Source organism: Nelusetta ayraudi, unplaced genomic scaffold, assembly GCF_046127955.1.
Source record: "Nelusetta ayraudi isolate G7.1 ecotype Tasmania unplaced genomic scaffold, CSIRO-AGI_Nayr_v1 ptg000011l, whole genome shotgun sequence".
Taxonomy (NCBI): domain Eukaryota; kingdom Metazoa; phylum Chordata; class Actinopteri; order Tetraodontiformes; family Monacanthidae; genus Nelusetta; species Nelusetta ayraudi.
The window spans coordinates 18,094,900-18,116,925 of NW_027466061.1; the positions used below are offsets into that span (position 1 = coordinate 18,094,900).

At 44.6% G+C, this 22,026-nt stretch overlaps 1 protein-coding gene across 3 annotated transcripts in view; it reads left to right on the forward strand.

Annotated features, from left to right (window-relative positions):
• The window catches only part of obscnb (obscurin, cytoskeletal calmodulin and titin-interacting RhoGEF b), a 48,547-nt gene that overhangs the window by 12,093 nt on the left and 14,428 nt on the right, over positions 1 to 22,026 (forward strand). For 2 of the 3 annotated variants that reach the window (XM_076021615.1, XM_076021616.1), the window contains 33 exons: positions 55 to 324; positions 405 to 671; positions 799 to 1,065; positions 1,155 to 1,267; positions 1,728 to 1,881; positions 2,002 to 2,163; positions 2,246 to 2,350; positions 3,614 to 3,880; positions 4,522 to 4,791; positions 4,873 to 5,139; positions 5,421 to 5,687; positions 5,811 to 6,077; positions 6,173 to 6,442; positions 6,524 to 6,793; positions 6,931 to 7,197; positions 8,301 to 8,564; positions 8,695 to 8,961; positions 9,108 to 9,374; positions 9,589 to 9,855; positions 10,069 to 10,335; positions 10,549 to 10,815; positions 14,689 to 14,955; positions 15,397 to 15,666; positions 16,235 to 16,501; positions 16,740 to 17,018; positions 17,482 to 17,739; positions 17,925 to 18,191; positions 18,343 to 18,615; positions 19,927 to 20,193; positions 20,340 to 20,615; positions 21,038 to 21,310; positions 21,425 to 21,715; positions 21,996 to 22,025. In XM_076021615.1, coding sequence (XP_075877730.1) covers positions 55 to 324; positions 405 to 671; positions 799 to 1,065; positions 1,155 to 1,267; positions 1,728 to 1,881; positions 2,002 to 2,163; positions 2,246 to 2,350; positions 3,614 to 3,880; positions 4,522 to 4,791; positions 4,873 to 5,139; positions 5,421 to 5,687; positions 5,811 to 6,077; positions 6,173 to 6,442; positions 6,524 to 6,793; positions 6,931 to 7,197; positions 8,301 to 8,564; positions 8,695 to 8,961; positions 9,108 to 9,374; positions 9,589 to 9,855; positions 10,069 to 10,335; positions 10,549 to 10,815; positions 14,689 to 14,955; positions 15,397 to 15,666; positions 16,235 to 16,501; positions 16,740 to 17,018; positions 17,482 to 17,739; positions 17,925 to 18,191; positions 18,343 to 18,615; positions 19,927 to 20,193; positions 20,340 to 20,615; positions 21,038 to 21,310; positions 21,425 to 21,715; positions 21,996 to 22,025 — 8,100 coding nt within the window. The remainder of the gene's footprint in view (positions 1 to 54; positions 325 to 404; positions 672 to 798; positions 1,066 to 1,154; positions 1,268 to 1,727; positions 1,882 to 2,001; positions 2,164 to 2,245; positions 2,351 to 3,613; positions 3,881 to 4,521; positions 4,792 to 4,872; positions 5,140 to 5,420; positions 5,688 to 5,810; positions 6,078 to 6,172; positions 6,443 to 6,523; positions 6,794 to 6,930; positions 7,198 to 8,300; positions 8,565 to 8,694; positions 8,962 to 9,107; positions 9,375 to 9,588; positions 9,856 to 10,068; positions 10,336 to 10,548; positions 10,816 to 14,688; positions 14,956 to 15,396; positions 15,667 to 16,234; positions 16,502 to 16,739; positions 17,019 to 17,481; positions 17,740 to 17,924; positions 18,192 to 18,342; positions 18,616 to 19,926; positions 20,194 to 20,339; positions 20,616 to 21,037; positions 21,311 to 21,424; positions 21,716 to 21,995; position 22,026) is intronic. The other variant, XM_076021617.1, reaches the window with a different exon arrangement.

Below are 22,026 nucleotides of genomic sequence, written 5' to 3' on the forward strand. Positions count from 1 at the left end.
AACGCAGAGAACGTTCCGCTCGGTGTGATTACAAGTCGTCCCATGTGTTTTCAGCACCCAGACAAGTGCGGCTGACCGTCAAGCTGAACAAAGTCGCCGCGATGGAGGGAAAAGACGCCATCTTCAAGTGCACCGTTACACCGGCAGACGCCAACGTGACGTGGTTCCACAAGAGCGTACCCGTCACTGCGGGCCTCAAGTACAAGATCGAGCAGGGCGGCGGCAGCCACTCGCTTACCGTCACCGCCGTCACCCAAAAAGATGCCGGAGAAATTAGCGTCGACGCAGAAGGCAAAAGCTGCAAAGCCACCCTTCAAGTGCAGCGTAAGAATAAAGGTTTTAAATGGAAGTGAGTTGTGGAATTCTGTGAAACTCCCTCCCTAATTGGCACATCTTCCATGCAGACGAGCCTGTGACGTTCAAGAAGAAGCTTGAAAATGTGACGGCCGAGGAGCAGAGTGCTGTGAGGCTGGAGGTGGAGCTCAGCAAGTCTTCAGAGGAAGTCAGGTGGATGAGAAACAGCGTGGTGCTGCAGCCGGCCGGAAACCTGCAGATTCAGTTGGATGGAGCCAAACAGGCTCTGGTCTTCAAGAGTGTGACACAGGCTGACCGGGGCATCTACTCCTGCGAAACGCTGGACGACAAAACTCAGTGCAAACTCAATGTGGAGAGTAAGACCCAAATATATCCCTTTTTTATATTACAAATATGAAATATCCCCTGTTGTTTCCCAGTCATATTACCATTGACACATTTCTGCATGCATGTCAACACTCAAAGCTCTCCTTCCCCCTTTAGTGAAGAAGATCCAAGTCATCAAGAGCTTCACAGAAACTAAGGGGCACGAGACAGAGACGGTCACTCTCGAGGTTGAACTCAGCCAGGCTGATGTTGAAGGTTCCTGGACAAGGGACGGACACAGGTTAAAGTCAGTGGGAAGCTGCCGCATCACAGCTTTGGGGAAAAAACACGCTTTAACCCTGTCCAGCCTAAAGATGGAGGATGCAGGAACTATTGCCTTCCAAGCAGAAGGAATACACGTGTCTGCCAAATTGATTGTCACAGGTGAGAGCTCCGCATAGTCGGCTGGTTAAACTGTTGCTTATCGAGAGTCGTAGCCTTGTTCCATTCTAACTAACATGTTGGTTGTGCAGAACCTCCAGCGATGATCTCCAAGCCCATCCTGGATATCAGCGCAGAAGAGAAGGAGAAGGCTACTTTTGAATGTGAAGTGTCCAGAACGAACGCGGATGTTAAATGGTTTAAGGTGAGAAATAGTAGTGGAAAAGTGGAATAATTTTTTTTATAGACACCCATGAGATTTTACACTATTTCACTTATCATTGTAAAATATCTGGACAAAAGAAAACCTCTTTTGTAGTTTAAAATCTGTTGCCGTAAGCTGATTGAAATGATTTTTGGGTTCATTGTTAACTAGAAAAGTACCAACAATTGAATTCTTGCACTTGCACTGGATTTGTGGCGAGGGCCATTATCTCACTAAAATAATCAATTCCAAGATGGACAGAACCGTACATGTGTACAATATTAATTGTTGGTCACTGTAAAAAAAAAAATCATTTGGAGAGGTGAAAGTAATTTCAACACAATATTGTTTTTTGTTTTTTTCTATGAATGTCTAAAAACTTTCCTCCGTTGTATTGTAGATGAAGGAGAAAAGATTAGGATCCTTTTAACATCAGTGTTTAACATCCCCGCATTTGCAGGATGACGTTGAACTGAAACCAGGAAAGACTGTGGGAATCCACTCCTTGGGGCGAAAGCGAACTCTGATCATTAACCGATGCACCCGGGAGGACGCAGGCACATACGTGTGCCGCACTGCCGACGACAACACCTCTGCCAAGCTCTCGGTTCACGGTGATTATGACTGATGCTGTCAAGCGTGCATCTCAATCAGCTCCTACAAAATCAGTTATTCCATGACAATTTCAAGCCTGTGGAAATATTTTCTTTTTTACAACCTTTTTCTCTCTGCAGCCAGGGAAATTAAGATTGTTAAGAAGCTCGAGGATGTGGAAGTGATGGAGAAGGAGAGTGCAGCGTTTGTCTGCGAGGTCTCCCATGATGAAGTGGACTGCCAGTGGTATAAAGGAAGTACCAAGCTCAAAGCTGGCGAAAACATCAAGATGAGACAAGAGGGTACGACTCCGAGGAATCCACTGTAAATCATCCGACCTTGTACTCACTGCACCTTACTAGAGTTGAACTTTTCTTATTCCAGGTAGAACCTATGTGCTGCTGTTTAAGTCCGTCTCTCCCGAAGACATGGGTGAGATCAAGTTCACAGCTGAAAAGGCATCTTCAGCTGCAAAGCTTAAAGTGAAAGGTAAACGAGGCTGTAATGCAGTACATGTTAACATCACAGCAAATAACTCATGTAACAACACGCTTTATATCGCTGCATTAATTTTCTAACCATCACCAGCGTCACAATGTTTCTGTGTGGTTGCGCATGATGATTTCTATTCTTTATGACAAAGTCTAGCAGTACCGTATTTTCCGCACTATAAGGCGCACTTAAAAGTCTTGATTTTTTTCAAAAAACGACAGTGCGCCTTATAATCCGGAGCGCCTTATATATGGATTGATTCTGGTTGTGCTTGCTGACGTCGAAGCAATTTTGAGAGGTACACGGCGCTCTGTCAAAGTGTTTTACCGTAGTACGACTTAGGTAAATTACAAAGCCGCACCGCTCGCAGCATTACGGCTATCGCGGAGTAATACATAAGCCTCTTATACACTAAGATGAAGATGAAGATCGCGTAGATGAAGTGAGACAGTGTTCAGGAGTCCGGCGGTGCTGTAGAATCAAGCACTGATGGAACGTAATCGAACACCTTCCGAACCGTGGTAGAGAACCTCCGGTGGATTTCAACTCGCGTTGGTAACATATTTCTAGCGGTATCATTCTGTTTTTTATTTGTTACAAACAAGTTTTAGAGTTACTGTGAACGCAGTTAATAAAGTCTGACGGACTTATCTCTGATGCTTTTGTTTCGCTTAATGCGCCTTATAATTCGGTGCGCCTTATATATTACATAAGTTAGAAAATAGACCATTTATTGACTGTGCGCCTGATAATCCAGTGCGCTCTATAGTGCGGAAAATACGGTAAGTCACGATATTAATAACTACATCTAAACAGTCACTTTTTTTTTAATTTTACGCTTAGATATTGAGGTGTATGGTCCAGTTTTAGGGCTGGGTAGCCATCTGAGCTTGGAGCATAATTCTTACCATAACTCTTGTCTCTGCATTTCATTTGGCTCAGTTGGAAATTATAAAAGACACACTTTTGTTTGCTAGAGCTTGTTCACACCCTACAGTCATCTAAATAGAAATTCCTTCTGTTTTTTGGGATGTCATTGGATTGCTATGAGCTCCTACGAGGTTACATCAGTGCGCTGTACTGAGAGTTCTTCAGAGGACATCACTTTCCCAGCAATTGCTTGAACTCCCCTTGTGAAAGCATGATGGGACCATATACATTTTTTGGTCTGCGTAGTGCCAAAGATTGGAATTTGAAATAGACTTAGGCCGCCCTCTTGGCACATACTCTCTCTTTGATTCAGTATTGTTGTTGCTATAGAGCTGCCCGTCAAGTTTGTGAAGAAACTCAGGGATAAGATTGCCATGTACAAACACCGCGGTCACCTTGAGTGCCAAGTGTCTCGGGCCAGCGCAAAAGTGAGGTGGTACAAGAACAAGACGGAGATCAAAGCCGGCGAGAAGTACGAGATCAGAAGTGAGGACGTGTACCGAAAACTAACCATCAACGACGTGGTCGAGGGCGATGAGGACACGTACACCTGCGACGCCGTCGATGACAAAACATCCTGCAAACTCCTTGTGGAAGGTAACACAATGGGAGATGACGACGGTTGCTTGTATTTGGCGCCAAATACATCAGTTGTAAGACATTCATGGTTATGACTGTAATCAGCAATGTTCTTTAAGTTGAACAAGCCATCAGACTTCCAATCAGTGAGATTTGTTTTTTGTGTTTTTGTATTTATCAGGAAAGATGAGATATTGTACAAAATTCTCAGTGTTGAAGAAACGCTTAAAGGCTCCTGTGTTGATTTGACCCTCTATACTGATTAATGTACTAATTGGTCCTTTACAAATTAACAACATTTTGATTGATTGCCTTTGTAGTTGATTGCTGTGTTTTCAGTTGCTGCTGACTTTAATGAATTATTCAAAATTGGCCGCAGTAATTACACAGGCAACTAGAAGGTGACAAGGCAAATGGACCGCGGATGTGTTGAACTTGAAACATAACAGCAATAGACAGTATCAATAAAAAACTTTTTCCTGTGAAACAACAGTTATTTCATGTGTCCAAAACAGGATGTCAAAACTAAATCCAAAGTAAATCAGAAACATTGTGTGAAGATTCCGTGTGCAGTGCACTGTGTGTCTTGCATACTGTCAGAAGCACTTTTAAATATTGCTCTATAGATTTGTGACTGATTCTTTGTGTCCACCCTCCAGAGCAGTCCATAAGCATTGTGCGGGAGCTTAGCCCTGTGGAGGTGACGGAACCCTTTGCGGCAGTTTTTGAGGTTGAAATCAGTATGGAGCTGGTGAAACCTCCCATTTGGACTCTGAACGGAGCAGCTGTGCAGGAGAGTGCTGACGTGGAGCTGGAGAAGGAGGGAACCATGCACCGTCTCACGTTCAAAAAGACCAAAGCGTCAATGACAGGGCCTGTGCAGTTTACAGCTGGAAAGAGCAAATCTTCTGCACAACTCACAGTCAAAGGTAAACGTGTTGTGTCACATTAGTGCATGAACTGCTGCTGTGATGATAAGTACATACAAACCTTCTGTTCCTCACCCTCAGAGCGTCCTCTCGAGATTGCGGAGCCGATCAAAGATGTGAAGGCAAAGGAGAAAAGCTCGGCCATGCTCAGCTGCAAATTTTCAGCCTCACCCAAGGAAGTTCAATGGTTCAAAGGTCAGGCACCACTAAAGGCATCGGACAAGTATAACATGAAGCGGGACGGTACCAGGGCTCAGCTGTCCATCCAGAGGTTGGCTGAAGAAGACAGTGGAGAGTACAGCTGTCAGTCTGGACCTGCTGTCTCCAAAGGCACACTCACTGTTGAAGGTACAGCTCCGACCTTTACATTGGCCAGGCACATTTAATTTAGTAATTCAACCTCTGTTTTAGTTTGTAAATGCAGTGAGTTTGTAGAGGTGACAAGGGTGAGCTCCCTAATCTTGCCAGGAAACAAAAACACAATGAGCTGCTGCTTCAGCTTGGTGTCATTGTTTTCGCCCAAACCTTTGGTTGATTCAGCTTGACTTTCAGAAGTGACTATTTTTAAGTATTTGTCACTTCATAATGAATGCGTCTCAAACTAAATTAGCTGCAATTCTTCTACCCAGTGCGTGACATTAAGATCACCAAGCACTTGGCCGATGTAGAGGTGGACGAAGACAGTGACGCAGTGTTTGTCAGCGAGATCAACTACGCAGACGAGGAGGTGCAGTGGCTCCTTAACGACAAGGTGCTCTTCACCAACGAGGTCAACACCATCGCCCATGAAGGCAAGGTCCACAAGCTCACGCTGAAGAACTTGGCACCTCAGGACGGCGGTACCATCACCTTTCAAGTGCGCAAGGTGAAAGAGTCTGTGACACTTAAAGTTAAAGGTAAGATCTTTGTGCATGGATAGATGAAAAAACAGATAACTTTGTAACACATTAAACCCAGAATTCACAGGTTAATGCTACTTTTTTGAATTGCTCAGATGAATCACAATCTTTCCTCTCCAGAGAAGCTTGCTGTCTTCCTCAAGTCTCTTGACGACGTCATCGGTGAAGAGAAGGGCATGATAACTCTGGCGTGTGAGGCGTCCAAGCCCAGGGTCTCTCCAACTTGGAGAAAGGAAAGCAAGGTTTTGAAGGCTGGACCAAAGTATGAGCTCCTTCACACGGGCAAGTCTTTGGGACTGATCATCAAGGATGTGACCAAAGAAGACGCCGGAGAGTACAGCTGTGACCTCGGAACAGAGGTCTCTAAAGCGAAGGTCACTGTCAGAGGTCAGTGCTCTCAGATACACAATAACCTGCATTGCTCCTCGTGATGTTGCTTGGCATTGCAATAACACAATACATGCTGTTTGTCCCAAACATAGAGATCGGCATTGGAATCACAAAGTGGCTGAAGGCCGCCGAAGTGTTTGAGGGGGAGACGTGTACCTTTGAGTGCATCCTGTCCCGTGAGAGTGCAGAGGAGAGTTCCTGGAGCCTCGATGGCCAGGCCATTACAAGTGGAGGGCGCTTTAAAATTGCCACTAAGGGTCGTAAATACACGCTGACCATAAAGGACGTTGTTCCTGCTGATGCCGGAGAGGTGGTCTTCACCATCAAAGACCTGAGCTCAAAGACGACACTAGGGGTTGAAGGTATGTGTCTTTGTCAGGAAACAGACCAGGCAATAAAATGTCAGTATGAAAAACTCCCAATGCTGTTGTCCCTGCGTGTAGGCAAAGCTTCGTCCCTGTCGAGAGGCCTGGAGAATGTTACTGCTTTTCTCAGTGAAGACGCCGTGTTCACCTGTGAGGTGACACAGACTGGTTCTACTGTCAACTGGGCCAAGGAGGGCAAATTGATTAGAAAGAGTCAGAAATATGACATAAACCAAGAGGACAAGGTCATGAGGCTGACAGTCCGTAACGTCACTGCCCAAGACTCTGGGGAGTACAGCTGTGAAGTTGTTGGAGGTGCAACAACTAAAGCAAAGCTTGAAATAAAAGGTAACGAGTCATGTTGTGGATTTCTGATTCCAAGGAATTTAGCATATTTTGCAAGCACAAGTACGAGTTTTCAGTGGTCATACCACCATGAAATATATCGCTGCATAAAATTTGAAAGCATTTATTCTTCTGAACAGAACCGATCCATAAATTTACCAGAGCACTGAAGGACAGCCGGGCGGAGGAAAAGGGTTCTGTGACCTTCGAGTGTGAGACGGTTCAAACGCCATCTTGTGTGGCGTGGCTCAAAGGTCACACGGAGCTAACAGCCGGAGGTCGGTATGAGATGTCCCAGAAAGAGAAGGTCTTGGCTCTCACCATCAAGCATCTGGAGGAAAACGACTCAGATATCTACACCTGTGATGTGGGCACAGCCAAGAGCATGGCAAAGATGACTGTCAATGGTAAGAATGTGCCGATGGATGTGCGCCTGACAGACATTTGTCCTGCCCGACTAGAATATTTAGCATGTATGTTTTCAGAATTGATGAATTATTTCCAGGCACTCGCACAAACCTCTTGCCTACATCTCAAAATCCCATGCAAACAAATTGGCAGCACTTGTTAATTGTCTGTCAGAATGATTACTGTGTCAGCCCCATAATGAACGTGCATCTCTGCCACAGTACGGCTCACCTTTATGTGGCCAGGGATAGGCTGCAGCAGTCCTTCTGCAATTCTGTGCAGGAGTGCAGGATAAATGACAGAAAATGGATAGATGAATGTAGATGAATGGAGTAACTCATTTGACAAATTGAAGGTATATATGATATGTTAAAATCTATGGTATTTTATTGCACTTGTATTGTGATGCTTGGTCTATTAATGGAAAACAACATTTATTTTTCAAGCATCAGGCAAGTTGCTCAGTCTTGCAGATTTTCCAGCACTTTCGTTTCATCTGTTCCTCTCTCACTCGCACTACACACTTTGCTGATTGCAGTTTTCTCACATATACTCCCATATATATACTTACAAAGAAACTGCTGGGTGCAGAGTCGGAACTAGAGGGTTAATTGCATGAGGCCAGTTAAATAGAACCACCAGTATAAGTTTGCTTCTACATCTCTGACTATGTTATTGTTTTAAGGTTGTTTGTTGATCACTTTGGAAAAAATGATCACAAAACCCAGTGTCTTATGCACAGCACAGACATCTTCTTTGCTGTCAGGATTAACCCGCATTCATGTATTAATCCATGTTATTGTGCTGTGGTTGTCTCTTTCTTTAGATTTTGTGCAACAAATCTAGATTCTGAAGTGAATTGCCCCTAAATGCACCGTCTTGTCCACAATTGAATGTCCTCCCTTACAAATGATTGTTTTATTTGTTTGAAGACTTCTAACTAATTGCAATGATGCACCATTCATTGTTGTTGTGTTGTGAGTTTTCACCATCTTTTCATGAAGTGCACTGTTCAGCCAGTGTTGGATAACAATTAGTTCACTAGCTCTGCAATAATTACTTCCCACACTCCGTCAACAAGCCAATGTTTGTTTTGATTTAGCCCTGCCAGCCAGTTTTACAGAGGAGCTCAAGAGCCAGGAAAAAAACAGAGGTGAGACTGTTACGCTCTCTTGCAAGTTATCAAAATCTGCTGCCGTTCAGTGGAAGAAGGGCTCTGAGGTCCTCACAACTGGGAGGAAGTACGAGGTGAAGCAGAAGGAGGCCTTCTGTGAGCTTGAGATTAAGAACTTGAATGTGGAGGATAGCGGCAACTACACCTGTGTCTGTGGGGAAATGAAGACATCTGCATCTGTGAAAGTCAACGGTATGGAGCCTTCAGGCCCTCTTCTGATTGATGTCTTTGTTTGGCCTCTTCTTCACCAAAGAGCTTTTTACTGGAAAAGTTTTTTTTGTCTTTAGCCATCTGAAAAGAAGTAATGTGACCTCAATTACAGCACTTCCACCAACCTTCACGAGGAAGCTGGAGAGCCAAGAGGCCGAGGAGGGGGCCAGCGTGACTCTGCACTGTGAGCTTTCTGAACCCTGGGTTCCAGTGGAGTGGAAGAAAGGGACAGAGGGTCTGAAGTCTGGAGAAAAGTACCAGATGAAGCAGAAGGAGACTGTGACGGAGCTCCTGATCAGCCAGGTGTCACCAGAAGACAGTGGAGACTACAGCTGTGTGTGCGGAGACCAGAAGACCACAGCAAGCCTCAATGTTAAGGGTAGGAAGAGAATGCCTGAAGACACTTGGAAAGGCTGAGCTTCTTTTAATGGAATTTTGATGTGTTGAGTTTGCGATTCATGGAAATGAAGTATTTTTCACCCAACTCCTTGATCATTATCTGCTGACAAATCAAAATATGCTCAGCCCAACCAGTGACCTTCAAGAAGAAGCTGGAGAGTCAGCAGGCCGAGGAGGGGGCCAGTGTGACTCTGCGCTGTGAGCTCTCTAAAGCTGGAGTTCCAGTGGAGTGGAAGAAAGGAACAAAGGTCCTGAAGTCTGGAGAAAAGTACCAGATGAAGCAGAAGGAGACAGTGACTGAGCTCCTGATCAGCCAAGCGTTACCAGAAGACAGTGGAGACTACAGCTGTGTGTGTGGAGACCAGAAGACCACAGCCAGCCTCAATGTTAAGGGTAGGAAGAAGTTTCTTGAAGATTTTTATTGGTGGTACACTTCATGAAAACACTCTGCGACAGGTGTTAGTTTCATCCATGAGACCTGTTTTTTTATAGGCTGCAGGTGATGCTACACAAAAAAAAAGCTGTTATGCTTATGCTTTATGGTTTATGGATATTCTTTTCCTTTATCTCTTGCCACTAACTCCTAAAATAACTAATACCTGCTCAGCCCAACCAGTGACCTTCAAGAAGAAGCTGGAGAGTCAGCAGGCCGAGGAGGGGGCCAGTGTGACTCTGCGCTGTGAGCTCTCTAAAGCTGGTGTTCCAGTGGAGTGGAAGAAAGGAACAAAGGTCCTGAAGTCTGGAGAAAAGTACCAGATGAAGCAGAAGGAGGCAGTGACTGAGCTCCTGATCAGCCAAGCGTTACCAGAAGACAGTGGAGACTACAGCTGTGTGTGTGGAGACCAGAAGACCACAGCCAGCCTCAATGTTAAGGGTAGGAAGAAGATTCTTGAAGATTTTATTGGTGGTACACTTCATGAAAACACTCTGCGACAGGTGTTAGTTTCATCCATGAGACCTGTTTTTTTATAGGCTGCAGGTGATGCTACACAAAAAAAAAGCTGTTATGCTTATGCTTTATGGTTTATGGATATTCTTTTCCTTTATCTCTTGCCACTAACTCCTAAAATAACTAATACCTGCTCAGCCCAACCAGTGACCTTCAAGAAGAAGCTGGAGAGTCAGCAGGCCGAGGAGGGGGCCAGTGTGACTCTGCGCTGTGAGCTCTCTAAAGCTGGTGTTCCAGTGGAGTGGAAGAAAGGAACAAAGGTCCTGAAGTCTGGAGAAAAGTACCAGATGAAGCAGAAGGAGGCAGTGACTGAGCTCCTGATCAGCCAAGCGTTACCAGAAGACAGTGGAGACTACAGCTGTGTGTGTGGAGACCAGAAGACCACAGCCAGCCTCAATGTTAAGGGTAGGAAGAAGATTCTTGAAGATTTTATTGGTGGTACACTTCATGAAAACACTCTGCGACAGGTGTTAGTTTCATCCATGAGACCTGTTTTTTTATAGGCTGCAGGTGATGCTACACAAAAAAAAAGCTGTTATGCTTATGCTTTATGGTTTATGGATATTCTTTTCCTTTATCTCCTGCCACTAACTCCTAAAATAACTAATACCTGCTCAGCCCAACCAGTGACCTTCAAGCAGAAGCTGGAGAGTCAGCAGGCCGAGGAGGGGGCCAGTGTGACTCTGCGCTGTGAGCTCTCTAAAGCTGGAGTTCCAGTGGAGTGGAAGAAAGGAACAAAGGTCCTGAAGTCTGGAGAAAAGTACCAGATGAAGGAGAAGGAGACAGTGACTGAGCTCCTGATCAGCCAAGCGTTACCAGAAGACAGTGGAGACTACAGCTGTGTGTGTGGAGACCAGAAGACCACAGCCAGCCTCAATGTTAAGGGTAACAGTGTTTATGTTATTATTGATGATTGTCAATTTTTTAATCCAAAAAAATGCATCTAATGTTTTTTTGGTTTCTGTAAACCATGATGGTGATATTTTGACTTGATCTCCCTCTTGCTAGACATTCATTGTCTATCAGTAAAGGTTTGTGTGTGTTTATTTAATACCAAAGGCAACTAACCCCAACCCTAGCAAACACACCACACTCTGTCTTTTCAGAGTTTATGATCCTGATTAGGTGACCCTCTTTTATTCTTTTGAATGGCAGTCTTTAACTGTGGCAATACCCGTCCTTGTTGAAAGCCAATGCAATTTGGTGAAATTCCTGTGACACCATTCTAAATCATTTCCTCTCAGCTGTGAGACTCTCAACCTCTCCTCCTGCTGCTAAATGGGAATCAGAATTGCAGGTCAAAGTAATACAGGAAGGTATGGAAGGATAGTGACAATACAGAGACTTAATACTGAGCTTTATGTTGTTCTGCCCAGTCTGCCTGCTACCCTTGGAAGACATCTGTGCATGTTGACAATATGGTTAAAACTTGTCTCTATGCACACATTTTCTCGCCCCGCTGTCTCTGTCAGGATGGCATTTTGCAGCTTGTTGTCCGCCTGTGACTCAACTGTGTGGTTGGGCAATCGTACTTGTGGGCTGGAGTGAACATGTGCAAAATGGTGTATGTTTGGCTTGAGTCAGTCTCTTGGTTTCTGGCATTTACAGGCTGTTCCCTGTGCTAGCGTTTACAGCAGGTCCGTTGATGATGTTCGCGCTACCCGTGGCTTACGTGGTGTTTTATACAGCTTTTATTATTGACTTATCATTGAATGATTGTCTGAGTCTGCACATTTCTGCTCTGCTCTCTCTGGATTATTTTGTTGTGTGGAGGCTGACTTTTTTTCTCCCACCTGTTGGACACATTCCTAAACAGCAAGTGGGAGGAGAACGTATTGAATTTTGTTGGCTATCAAACATTTTGGTCTGTGACGTTCCTTTTTTCATTCATCTAGTGTGTGATGTGGGTGTGTGCGCGCACGCGTGTCTTTTCTGTCACTAGCTTTTTGAATCAGTTAGTGATTATCAGGTTAATATTGTTCTCAATTCTAGTTGAAATAGCTGCAAAAGATGCAAAGCAAGACACAGAGAAGCAAAAGACGAGAAAACCAGAAGAAGGTACCTCAGGGATCGTAGCTCTTTGTTGGCTTTGTGCTTTCTTGTTGTCTTGTATCACATGGTGGGCAAGGCTCAATACAGGTACTCTAGAACTACAAGTCAATTATACATATGCAGGTGGTAGAGGAGGAGATGAGGCCACTTGAACATTTATATAGTGTAAGATGCTATTCAACATGTTCGTTGGCAAAAATTGTTATTGACTGCTTTGCACACTGCATGGCCATGTTTTGCAGGACTTTGAAGCTTAAGGACCTCTTTGGTCCATTGCTTTTGGTCTGTGTCTTCGTTGTGGTCTACCGACATTGATCAGTAGCTTTTGAATGTCAGATTAAAACACATGACGTCTGTCTACCAAAAGCTGCAGTGGCAGTAGAGAAGTCCCCGTCCTCGCCAGGGGCCTCTGCAGTTGAACAAGAGAAGCGGGAATCCAAGAAGAAAGTTGAAGGTATGTGCTGATGGTTTACAGAAAACCCACCAACAAAAGTGACGTTGCTGCTTGTGTATCCGTTGGGAATTCTGTTTTTGGTATTTGCTTTAGCGTCATCTTTCTTGTTGATGTGGTATTTTCTTTGGGTTTGTGGCTATCAGTTACTAGACGTCTGTTGCAACCAAAGTTGGTGCTATTTCAGTCAGCTCAGTGTATATGGTCTGATGGAAGAGTCTGTTGTTTGTGAAGCAGTGATGATAACAACGTAAAACAGAGTGAGGGGAAGAAAGTCCTTCTCTAGCTGTTGTTGTAGTTTATTTCTGACAGTCTTATTATGTTCCCATTGTTGAGTTTTCTAGTCTGCGGATCTGGATGTTTTATCTGCGTTTTTATTTGAAAGTCAGATTTGTGTTATGGTCTGTTGTGGATTTTTTTATATATATATATAAAAAGGAGCCATTAACAAGACTTAGAAGATTAATGTTTCTTTAACATCTTGTTGTAAATTCGAGTATCAATCTCACTTTTTGTGTGACAGTGAGTATGTGTGCGTGCAGATGTAAGCAGCCAGTCATTGCACCTTTTTAATTTTTCACTTTTATTTTTATGTTTATGAAGAACAGCCGGGTAAGTTCAAAAGTCATGCTGTCAACCAACATTTACACACAACACAACACAACACTACTGCAACTTACCTCACAGCACCTGCTCTAATTTAATCCTTAGCTCTTCCCATCCTGGTCACTCGAGACCTGGGAAACCATGAAGCCGAGGAGGGAGCCACTGTCCCTCTTCAGTGTGAACTTTCTAAGCCTGGACTCCTCGTCGAATGGAGAAAAGGGCCTACGCTGATCCTCACACATGGAGAAAAGTATCACATGGTAGAAAGAGGAGTCATTTATGAGCTGCAAATCTCTAACGTGTCAGCTGAAGACTCTGGAAGCTACTCCTGCTGTTCAGGGGCCACAGTGAGCTCAGGATCTCTGGTAGTGAATGGTAGGACGAAGACCATGTTCATCTTCTCATCCCACTTTCATCCTTTCATTACTCCACTTTTCTTTCGCCGAACAACGCTTCCTCGTTGTCATCCTTGAACCCGCACTCCATGTAAGACTATGATCGTTTCCCCTTTCGTTCTTCAGCCGCCAGAGTTGTTTTCACTAAAGAGCTTGAAAACCAAACGGCGGAGGAAGGGGACAGTGTGAGCCTGCGCTGCGAGCTCTCCAAAGCTGGTGCTCCCTTGGAGTGGAGGAGAGGAGAACTCTGTCTTTGCCCCTGTGCAAAGTATGACATTAGGCAAACAGGGAAGCAGGCTACACTTGTGATCCACGACGTCGATCCAGAGGATTCAGGCAGTTACACATGTGACACGGGCGTCAGTCAAAGCACTGCACACCTAGCTGTGAAGGGTATGCTGGCTGGTACCTTTTAGCAAGTCAATCCACATCATGACTAAATACTGATCTGCCCATGCGTGATTTATGAAAAAAATTTTTGATCAGTATTGTTCTGTTTTGAAGTAAGCTAACAACTCTTCAATTTAGAATTCTTGTGAAGTAAATATTATTCTAGATTAAATTAGATTAGATTAGATTAGATTAGATTAGATTTTTTTTGTCATAGCATCCAACCAGAAGTGCTTAGCAGTGAGTTAAATATAAATGTACAGCATATACACATTATTTGATAAACATGTTATATATTTGTGTCTATGTACATATATATATGTGTATATATATATATGTATATATATATATATATATATATATATATATATATATATATATATATATATATATATGTGTATATATATATATATGTATATATGTATATATATATATATGTATACATGTATACATGTATACATATATAGATATACGTATATATCTGTATACATATATACTGTGTGCAGGAAGGTTTTGACAGTAGTACAAGAAAGTAGTGGGTAATAAATCCAGTACAATTGTACAACGTACAGGAGTACAAAGAAAGCAAAGAAAAGTGCAGGTAGATATATCTTATTAAATGCCATTGTGATTTGATCTATATTGTAGATCAAAATCAGAGCAGAATCAAAATATGAGGGCATAACGGGACAATATTAATCAATCTGTTGTGCCTAACGTGAAAACAAAAGCAATTATGTTTAGAGTGAATTTGACTTTTTGTCTTTTTTTGACTCGCTATTACTATTAAACATTTTTTTCATCCTTTTCTAAAAAAAAATCAGCAAACAGTCATCAGTATTTTCTTAACTCCCTCTCCTGCAGCCCAGCCTGTGCTTTTCAAAACCCCCCTGCAGCAGCTTGAAAGGCAGGCCGGGGAGAGCGCTAGACTTTGCTGCGAGACCACCAAGCCGGGAGCCTGTGTAGTTTGGAGATTTGGGGACAAAGTTCTGGCATCCAGCAGCAAGTATCACCTCAAGCAAGAAGGCACCAGCGTGGAGCTGGTCGTCTATAAGCTGCAGGCGGCGGACTCGGGAGAGTACTCGTGTGACACAGGCAGCCAGAGGACATCGGCTGTCCTCTCAGTACAGGGTAGGACTTGTTCACTTGAAGACCGTACTTCTCATTCACCACCCTGAGTCCTTGAGTCTTCCTGCATGTGTTTGGTCGTCCCGCCACAATAACATGACCTGCATCTTCTTTTTTTACCCGGTAGAGTCTTCCTCCTTGAATCCACCTAAAACTCTAGCAGCATCTAGTCTCCATCCTGTGTTTTGTGTTTTAAAGACACTTGATGTTTCCCTCACGCTTTCCTCTTCACTTTGACCACTGGTCTTGTGTCTCCAGTCTTTCCTCACGAGACTCGACACACCGTGTTTCTTGTCTTTCTCTTAACACCCACAATAACATCTTCTCAGAGTTTCCTTATTCTACTGAATCACACCCTGTTCACTTTCTGCACTGCCTGACGGTGTCTTGCACCTGACACGGCAACCATTAAAACATTCCGCTGAAATATATTGTGTCAAACAGAGGTGGAGGTCAGCATACAGAAATTCTTGGAGAGCTGCGTTGTGTTCGAGGGCGAAGACGTCCACTTCGAGTGTCTGGTCTCACACGCCGAGGCCCCCCTGGCCCTGTGGAAACTTCAGGATGTCCCACTCCAGAATAATGAAATGAACCTGATCAAAGCCGAGGGCCACGCACACAGTCTCACGCTCAGGGGTGTCACCAAAGCTGACTCTGGAACAGTCACTTTCTCGGTGGGCAACCACACCTCTACCGCTTCTCTAACCGTCAGAGGTAAGATTAATCTTTGTGGGACTGAAGAAAACTTGCACCTTTTTTCATAATTGCAGCGTTCATCCATCGTTTTTTTTATGCGGTATGCCTGGCCTCCTTTTCAAAATGAGTCACTCTTGTGATACATATTGGCTTGAAATTTACTGCATGCTCTTCCAGATGTCTCGTGCATTGCACTTTTTTTACCCAGGTATTTTGCGATATCCTACCTTGATGTTCATTCTAGCGGAAGAATGGTTGACTGTGGTAGATTAAAAAGGCTTTATTTTTATGGCTGGGACAGGACACTGATATTGACCTCTCACATTCTCAGTTCTAATTTCCTGTCACCTTTGCATTGCACATGCTTTAATCAAAGGTTAAATCCTATCACTGTCATGGTAAAAAGCGTTATATCATTCAAAAGGCTTTTTTTCATTCTCTTGGTTAAACCAACTTATAATATGGAAATGGTGGATTTGAGAGTCTTGCTTTTGAGAACACGTTGTCCTGTGATGGCCTTGATCACCAAAGACATCGTTCGTTCATCAAGTCGTTCATCCAGACGTGTAACGGTTCTTCCCGGCAGCTGCACCGGTAACATTCAAGAAGGAGCTGGAAAGCTGCGAGTTCAAAGAAGGAGATGAAGTCACCCTGACCTGCGAGACATCGAGCGCCGACTGCAAAGTAACCTGGCTTAAGGGCTCAACACTGCTCACTGAAGGGAACAAGTACAGCATGGAGCACAGAGCCACCACCCATACCTTGGCCATACGCAGGCTGGACGTGACGGATAGCGGAGAGTACACCTGTGACACTGGGGACAAGAGAACTTCTGCTTCCGTGACTGTGAAAGGTAATTAACATCTCCTCGTCCCTCCCATTACCAAAGTCTGGATGGTTTCATCACCTCGTTCCACTGGAAAACACAGAAGATGAAGGGAGTTGATTTTTATGTAGCTGCAGTCACCAAAATAGCTGGGTGTTTCCTGTAAAATGTACTTCCATCTATTGCCTGAGGCTGAACTGTCTGGGTGGTCTTGACTGTGACCCCTCGGAGAGTTACCTTTGACCTTGGTCCCGTTTGCCCGCAGAGCGCGTGCGCATCCTCCGGCCACTGTGCGACTCCACCGTGACCACCGGGCAGGATGCCGTCTTTGAGGTGGAGCTGTCACACTCGGGCATCACAAACGCTGAGTGGTGGCTCGGAGACAACCTCCTCCAGAACAACGATCTGAATCAAATGAGCTTCCAGGGCAGAGTGCACCGCCTGGCCCTGAAGATGGTGACTGCGGATGAGTCAGGGGATATTGCCTTCGTCCTGGGAGAGGAGAAGAGTGTGGCCTGTCTCGTAGTGGAGGAGAAGCCTAAAGGTAACATTGACGCCGTGGACGTGGAAGAATGCCTTTACTCACCACAAAGCATCTTCTGGGTGAATGGAAACCTGCTGACACTGCTGTCTCTGTCATCCTAATTTGAAAACATCTTCTTTTTCCCAACATTAATCTAACTGACTTAAAGAATATGGTGTCAAAATAAGACTAACAAATAATAACAACCATGCATTCTCTATGATTGTTGATTTGTTGATCAACCTTAACCTTAGCTGAAAAATAATGTACAATAATTGTATCTAAAATAAAATAAAAACATGATCTCCGTTTTCTATATAACCATCAATGATAGAATGCGTTTTTAGAATATGTTTTTGTCAATTTTCTAACTTTCAACTTAGTATAAAAAATATGTATGAGGGCATGCGGTGCACAAGTAGAGTAATGTTCAAAATACTGTGCTATGTTTATTAAAACTAGTTTTACTTTCCAACACTTGCAGTGCTAATATTAGAGAAGCCACATAACACTTTGGCCTTAGAAGGGGAAACTGTCACTCTGGCCTGCACCATCTCTGACTCCAAGGCCACTTTGACCTGGAAGAGAAACAATGTGACAATCCAAGCAGGTCTCAAGTATGACCTGAAGAGCAACGGAGCCTTTCACCACCTGCGTATCCACAATCTGATGCCCGAAGACTCGGGAACATACACCTGTGACACTGGAGATGCACAGTGTGACGTTACTCTGACTGTGGAAGGTAAAGAATAATGTCATACTTACAGAAAACAACTGCTGTTAACCAGACTCAACAATGAGGGCCCGAGATAGGACTGAATTTAATCTTAATCTTTAATCTTTCACCCCAAATTCCAGTCTGGCATCACTAAAAACAAACAAAAAAATGATCTGACACAAACATTTCACATTTTAAACTCTCACCAGGTGCCCCCGTGTTCTTCCGTAAAGAGCTCAAAAACCAGGATGCCACAGAGGGTGATGATGTCACCCTTCGCTGTGAACTGTCTAAGCCAGGCGTGCGAGTTGAGTGGAGGAAAGGAGGCATGGTCCTCCAGCCCGGTAAGAAGTTTGAGATGAGGCAGGGAGGTTGCGTTCGAGAGCTCAATATACGGAACCTGGTGCCTGAAGACAATGGCTACTACACCTGTGACGCAGGAGACCAGCTCACCACGGCATCTTTGGTCGTGCAAGGTAGTCATATTTGAAACTGATACATCTGTCCGGGCTTTTTTTGTTTTGTTTTAACACTTTTCTGCCAGACTTACATTTTTTCCACTACAGACTGATGCTGCTAGTAATCCAGGTACTAAGTCTGTGCAAATGTGTATGTTTCACTCTGCAGTGAAGGAGGTCTTTATTGTAAATGGGCTTAAGACCACCGATGTCTTTGTTGGTGAGTGGGCGACCTTCTCCTGCCAGCTCTCCGGTCGGCCACCTGGTGGAGTCCAGTGGTGGCTGGACGGCACCGTGCTGGAGAACAGCCCCGTTAGTGAGCTAGGGCTGAGCCAGGGCCACGTCTACACGCTCACCTTAAAGAACGTGGCCACCGATGACTCGGGCACTGTCACCTTCAAAGCTGGCAATCTAATGTCAACTGCCAAGCTCTTAGTCAAAGGTATCATGGCCCAGATTATGTTTAAGTGGAGTTTGAGACAATCTAACTGCAGGCTCGGTGCCTTACTGTGCATGAAAAAAGCTTCATGCTTTCAAGTCATCACCATCTTCAATGCACAACTGGGTGCAGCACCACTACTACCTTTCTCTTTTTAATATGCAATAATTGAAAGCAAAAATTACTGCTGATCACGATCATTATTCCCATTCTTCATGTTGCAGTTATTTGGATGTCAGTGTTTAATGTGGTCATGCATGGTTGTTTAGTCTGCTCTGTGATTACCGATCAGGGTGGACTCTGTGTTGCCCAGTGAGCTGGGACTGGAATTTGTTGTGCATTTAGGTTGAACTCAGTCCTCAAATCTTCATTCTGCAAGATTCTGCAAGCCTTTTCAGCAAGCAGAAAATTTACATGGACACCTATGTGGTTAGAATTGGGAACCAGAACTTGGTGCTGCTGCTAGCTGTTAGCACAGCTGATGTGAACATGCTGCTGCTGCTCTGATGTTTAGCCACTTTTTTGTCCAGTGCTTATCTCCAGTTTTCAATTGCTGAAAATTAACGTGGAGACACACCCATTGAGTTCGAAAATACCTTTTCCATAAACTGTCATAGAATTGTAGTGTTGTTATCATATACAGTAGTGGTGTGCTGGTACTGCATTCATGGAATCGCAAGTGCTAGTGAATATTTGTATTAGCCACAACAGTTCTGCAAAAGTGCCATCGGCTTTGGCAATTCGGGACCCTACAAGTTAAAGGTTTTTACTGTGAGAGCCATAAATGATGGTTGTGACTGTTTTGTGTTGAAACGTTTGTAAAACCCTGGATTGTGATGTTTAAATCTGATACAAGCAGTGGGCTGGTTTGTTCTGTTGACAGTCAAGCTAAGACGAGTTGTGAATCACTGAATGGGAACATTGGTTTATTTGTTATTGTTAAAAAAAAAAAGTGCTGCTCCACCCATCCATGCAGGCCGCCTAGTGCTAAATAATCCCCATTGTCCCACCCCATCAGCCTTGCTTATCACCATTAATCACTATAACCTCTAACCTGGCTGCCAACAATTTTTGGTCCCTTGACTGTGACCATGGCACGAAATCTTGGCTCCTGGGCTTTTTTACACTCTATTAATAAATGCTTAGAAATTCATACAAATCAATGTCTGTAGAGTCATGATGCCTTACAGTTGCACATGCAGCTAGTGCTGGTTTGCAAATACTTTCTTGTAAACGCATAGAACTGGCATGTCTCATTCGTATGATGATATATGGCCCAGCCCTGACTCTGTGACCCCTGACCCCTAACCTCAGATCCCACAGTCGAAGTGGTGAGCGATATGGAGGACCTTCGGGTGGTCGAAAACCAACCTGCTGAGTTCATCTGCCAGTTCTCGAGGCCGGTCAAAGCTCAGTGGAAGAAAGACGGGCAGCCGTTGAGGCCCGATGGCCGAAGGGTGGTAGTGGAGCAGGACTGGAATGTGGCTCGCTTGTACTTTAGCCATGTGTCCGCTGACGACAGGGGCACATACTCCTGTGAGGCAGAGGGGACCAGTGTGGTGGCCTCGCTTCATGTGGAAGGTGAGCTTCCCTCCACATGGAAAGAGCACCAACCCCCCCCACAGTCTCCTCTGCTTCTCATAGCTCACTGCCAAATACTGTTCCTCGTTGGAAAACGCTGCCCTTTCTCAAATGTTCACTTCTTCTTTTCCATATGTTTGCCTCAGCCAAACCCATCACCATTGTCCAGGGTCTGGAGGACGCAGAGACCTTTAACGGAGGCGAAGCGCTGTTCGAGTGCGCCCTGTCTCGTCCCGAGAGCATAAACTGCCGCTGGCTCCTGGACGGGAAACCAGTGAAGGAATCTCCCAGTGCTGAGATTGTGACATTTGAGAGCGGCCGCCGGCACCTGCTCCTGCTGAAGGAGTTGTCCCTCAAAGACAGTTGCACGGTGACCTTTGAGGCAGGCACAGCAACCACAAGTGCCAAACTCTCTGTCAAAGGTGAATAAGCTGAACCAACGAATGAAAAAAAAAGACTGAATGAAAATGAAAAATGTGGGGTTTTTTTCAGACATAAAACATTTATTTATCAATTAGTTACACGTAAAACTGCTCATTACCACAAAATTGAAATAATAATGACCGAGATTAATTCTAAGCGTTAGAGTGCTAGACGTCTGATATGACCTCAATGGGATTTTTGGGCCCCGCATCATCCTATGTGTTGATGGTTGTGGAGATAATGTGCATAATAGGACAGCATTTATCACATAGCAGCATCTGCTAGGAATATACACCGTGCTCCCTCTTTCACTTAGTTAGGGTTAGGGTCATTGTAAAACTGTAGGGAAAGAAAGTAAGTAAATATAAATATATCGTGATCAACCTGAACTGAACAACTTTAACATTTCTTTCCACAAAAGGCTGGCAGCTGGATGTGTCAAAGGCTCTGGAGGACAAGGTGGCCGCGGTGGGTGACAGGGTGGAGTTTAGTGTGGAGCTCACTGAGCCTGTCCCAGCTGCAGAGGCAGCCTGGTATGTCAACGGAGTGGAGATAAAGTCCAGCGACCTCTGGACCATGAGGGCCGACGGCTGTTCGTATCGCCTCGTCCTCAGACAGGCGCCACTGCTACCACAGCAGGAAATCACATTTGCTGCCAGAGATGCCATCTCCATGGCCAAGCTCACCATCATCAGTCAGTATTTGTCTCAACCTGCAATGCATTTTACTCTGAATCTTTATCCAATATAAGGGATTTTATTTAAATACTCTGAAAAGTACAGACTTTCACCTGTTTCCACCCAAACAGCCGTACCCGATCCCCCGGAAGACCCCGAGGTCCTAACTAAGACTAAAGATTCGGTGAGCCTCTCATGGTTCACTCCACTGCACGACGGAGGCAGTCCCATCCTGGGCTACAGGGTGGAGATGCGGCAGGTGGACAGCGCCCTCTGGCTCCCCTGTCTCTCCCAACCGGTGAACAACACAGAGTTTCTGGTTGAAAATCTGAGCTCTGGCAGCAGTTACAGGTTCCGGATGGCCGCCATCAACAGAGCTGGGATCGGGGAGCCCGTCGAGTTGCCTCAGACTGTGCAGCTCGGTGAGAGGATTTTTGCTTGACTTCATGAAATGGTGCTGTTGGGTGTGCCACTTTCACCAGGGCTCTGGCATTGCAGTTTTTTGTCGGTATTGATTCTGGCCCCTGGTACCAGTGCTCACCAGTGCACTGCTAGTATTCACCTTCAACATAATGCGCGTCTGTGGTTATTATATTGTCATTTGTTTACAGTTGGCATGGTTGATGTGATCCTAATATTATTTTAAAGGTGAATTATCTAAAAATGTTTTAATGACATTCTCAATTACTTCCTGTTATACAGAGGCAGCCACAAAAGCACCTGTTTCCCCAGG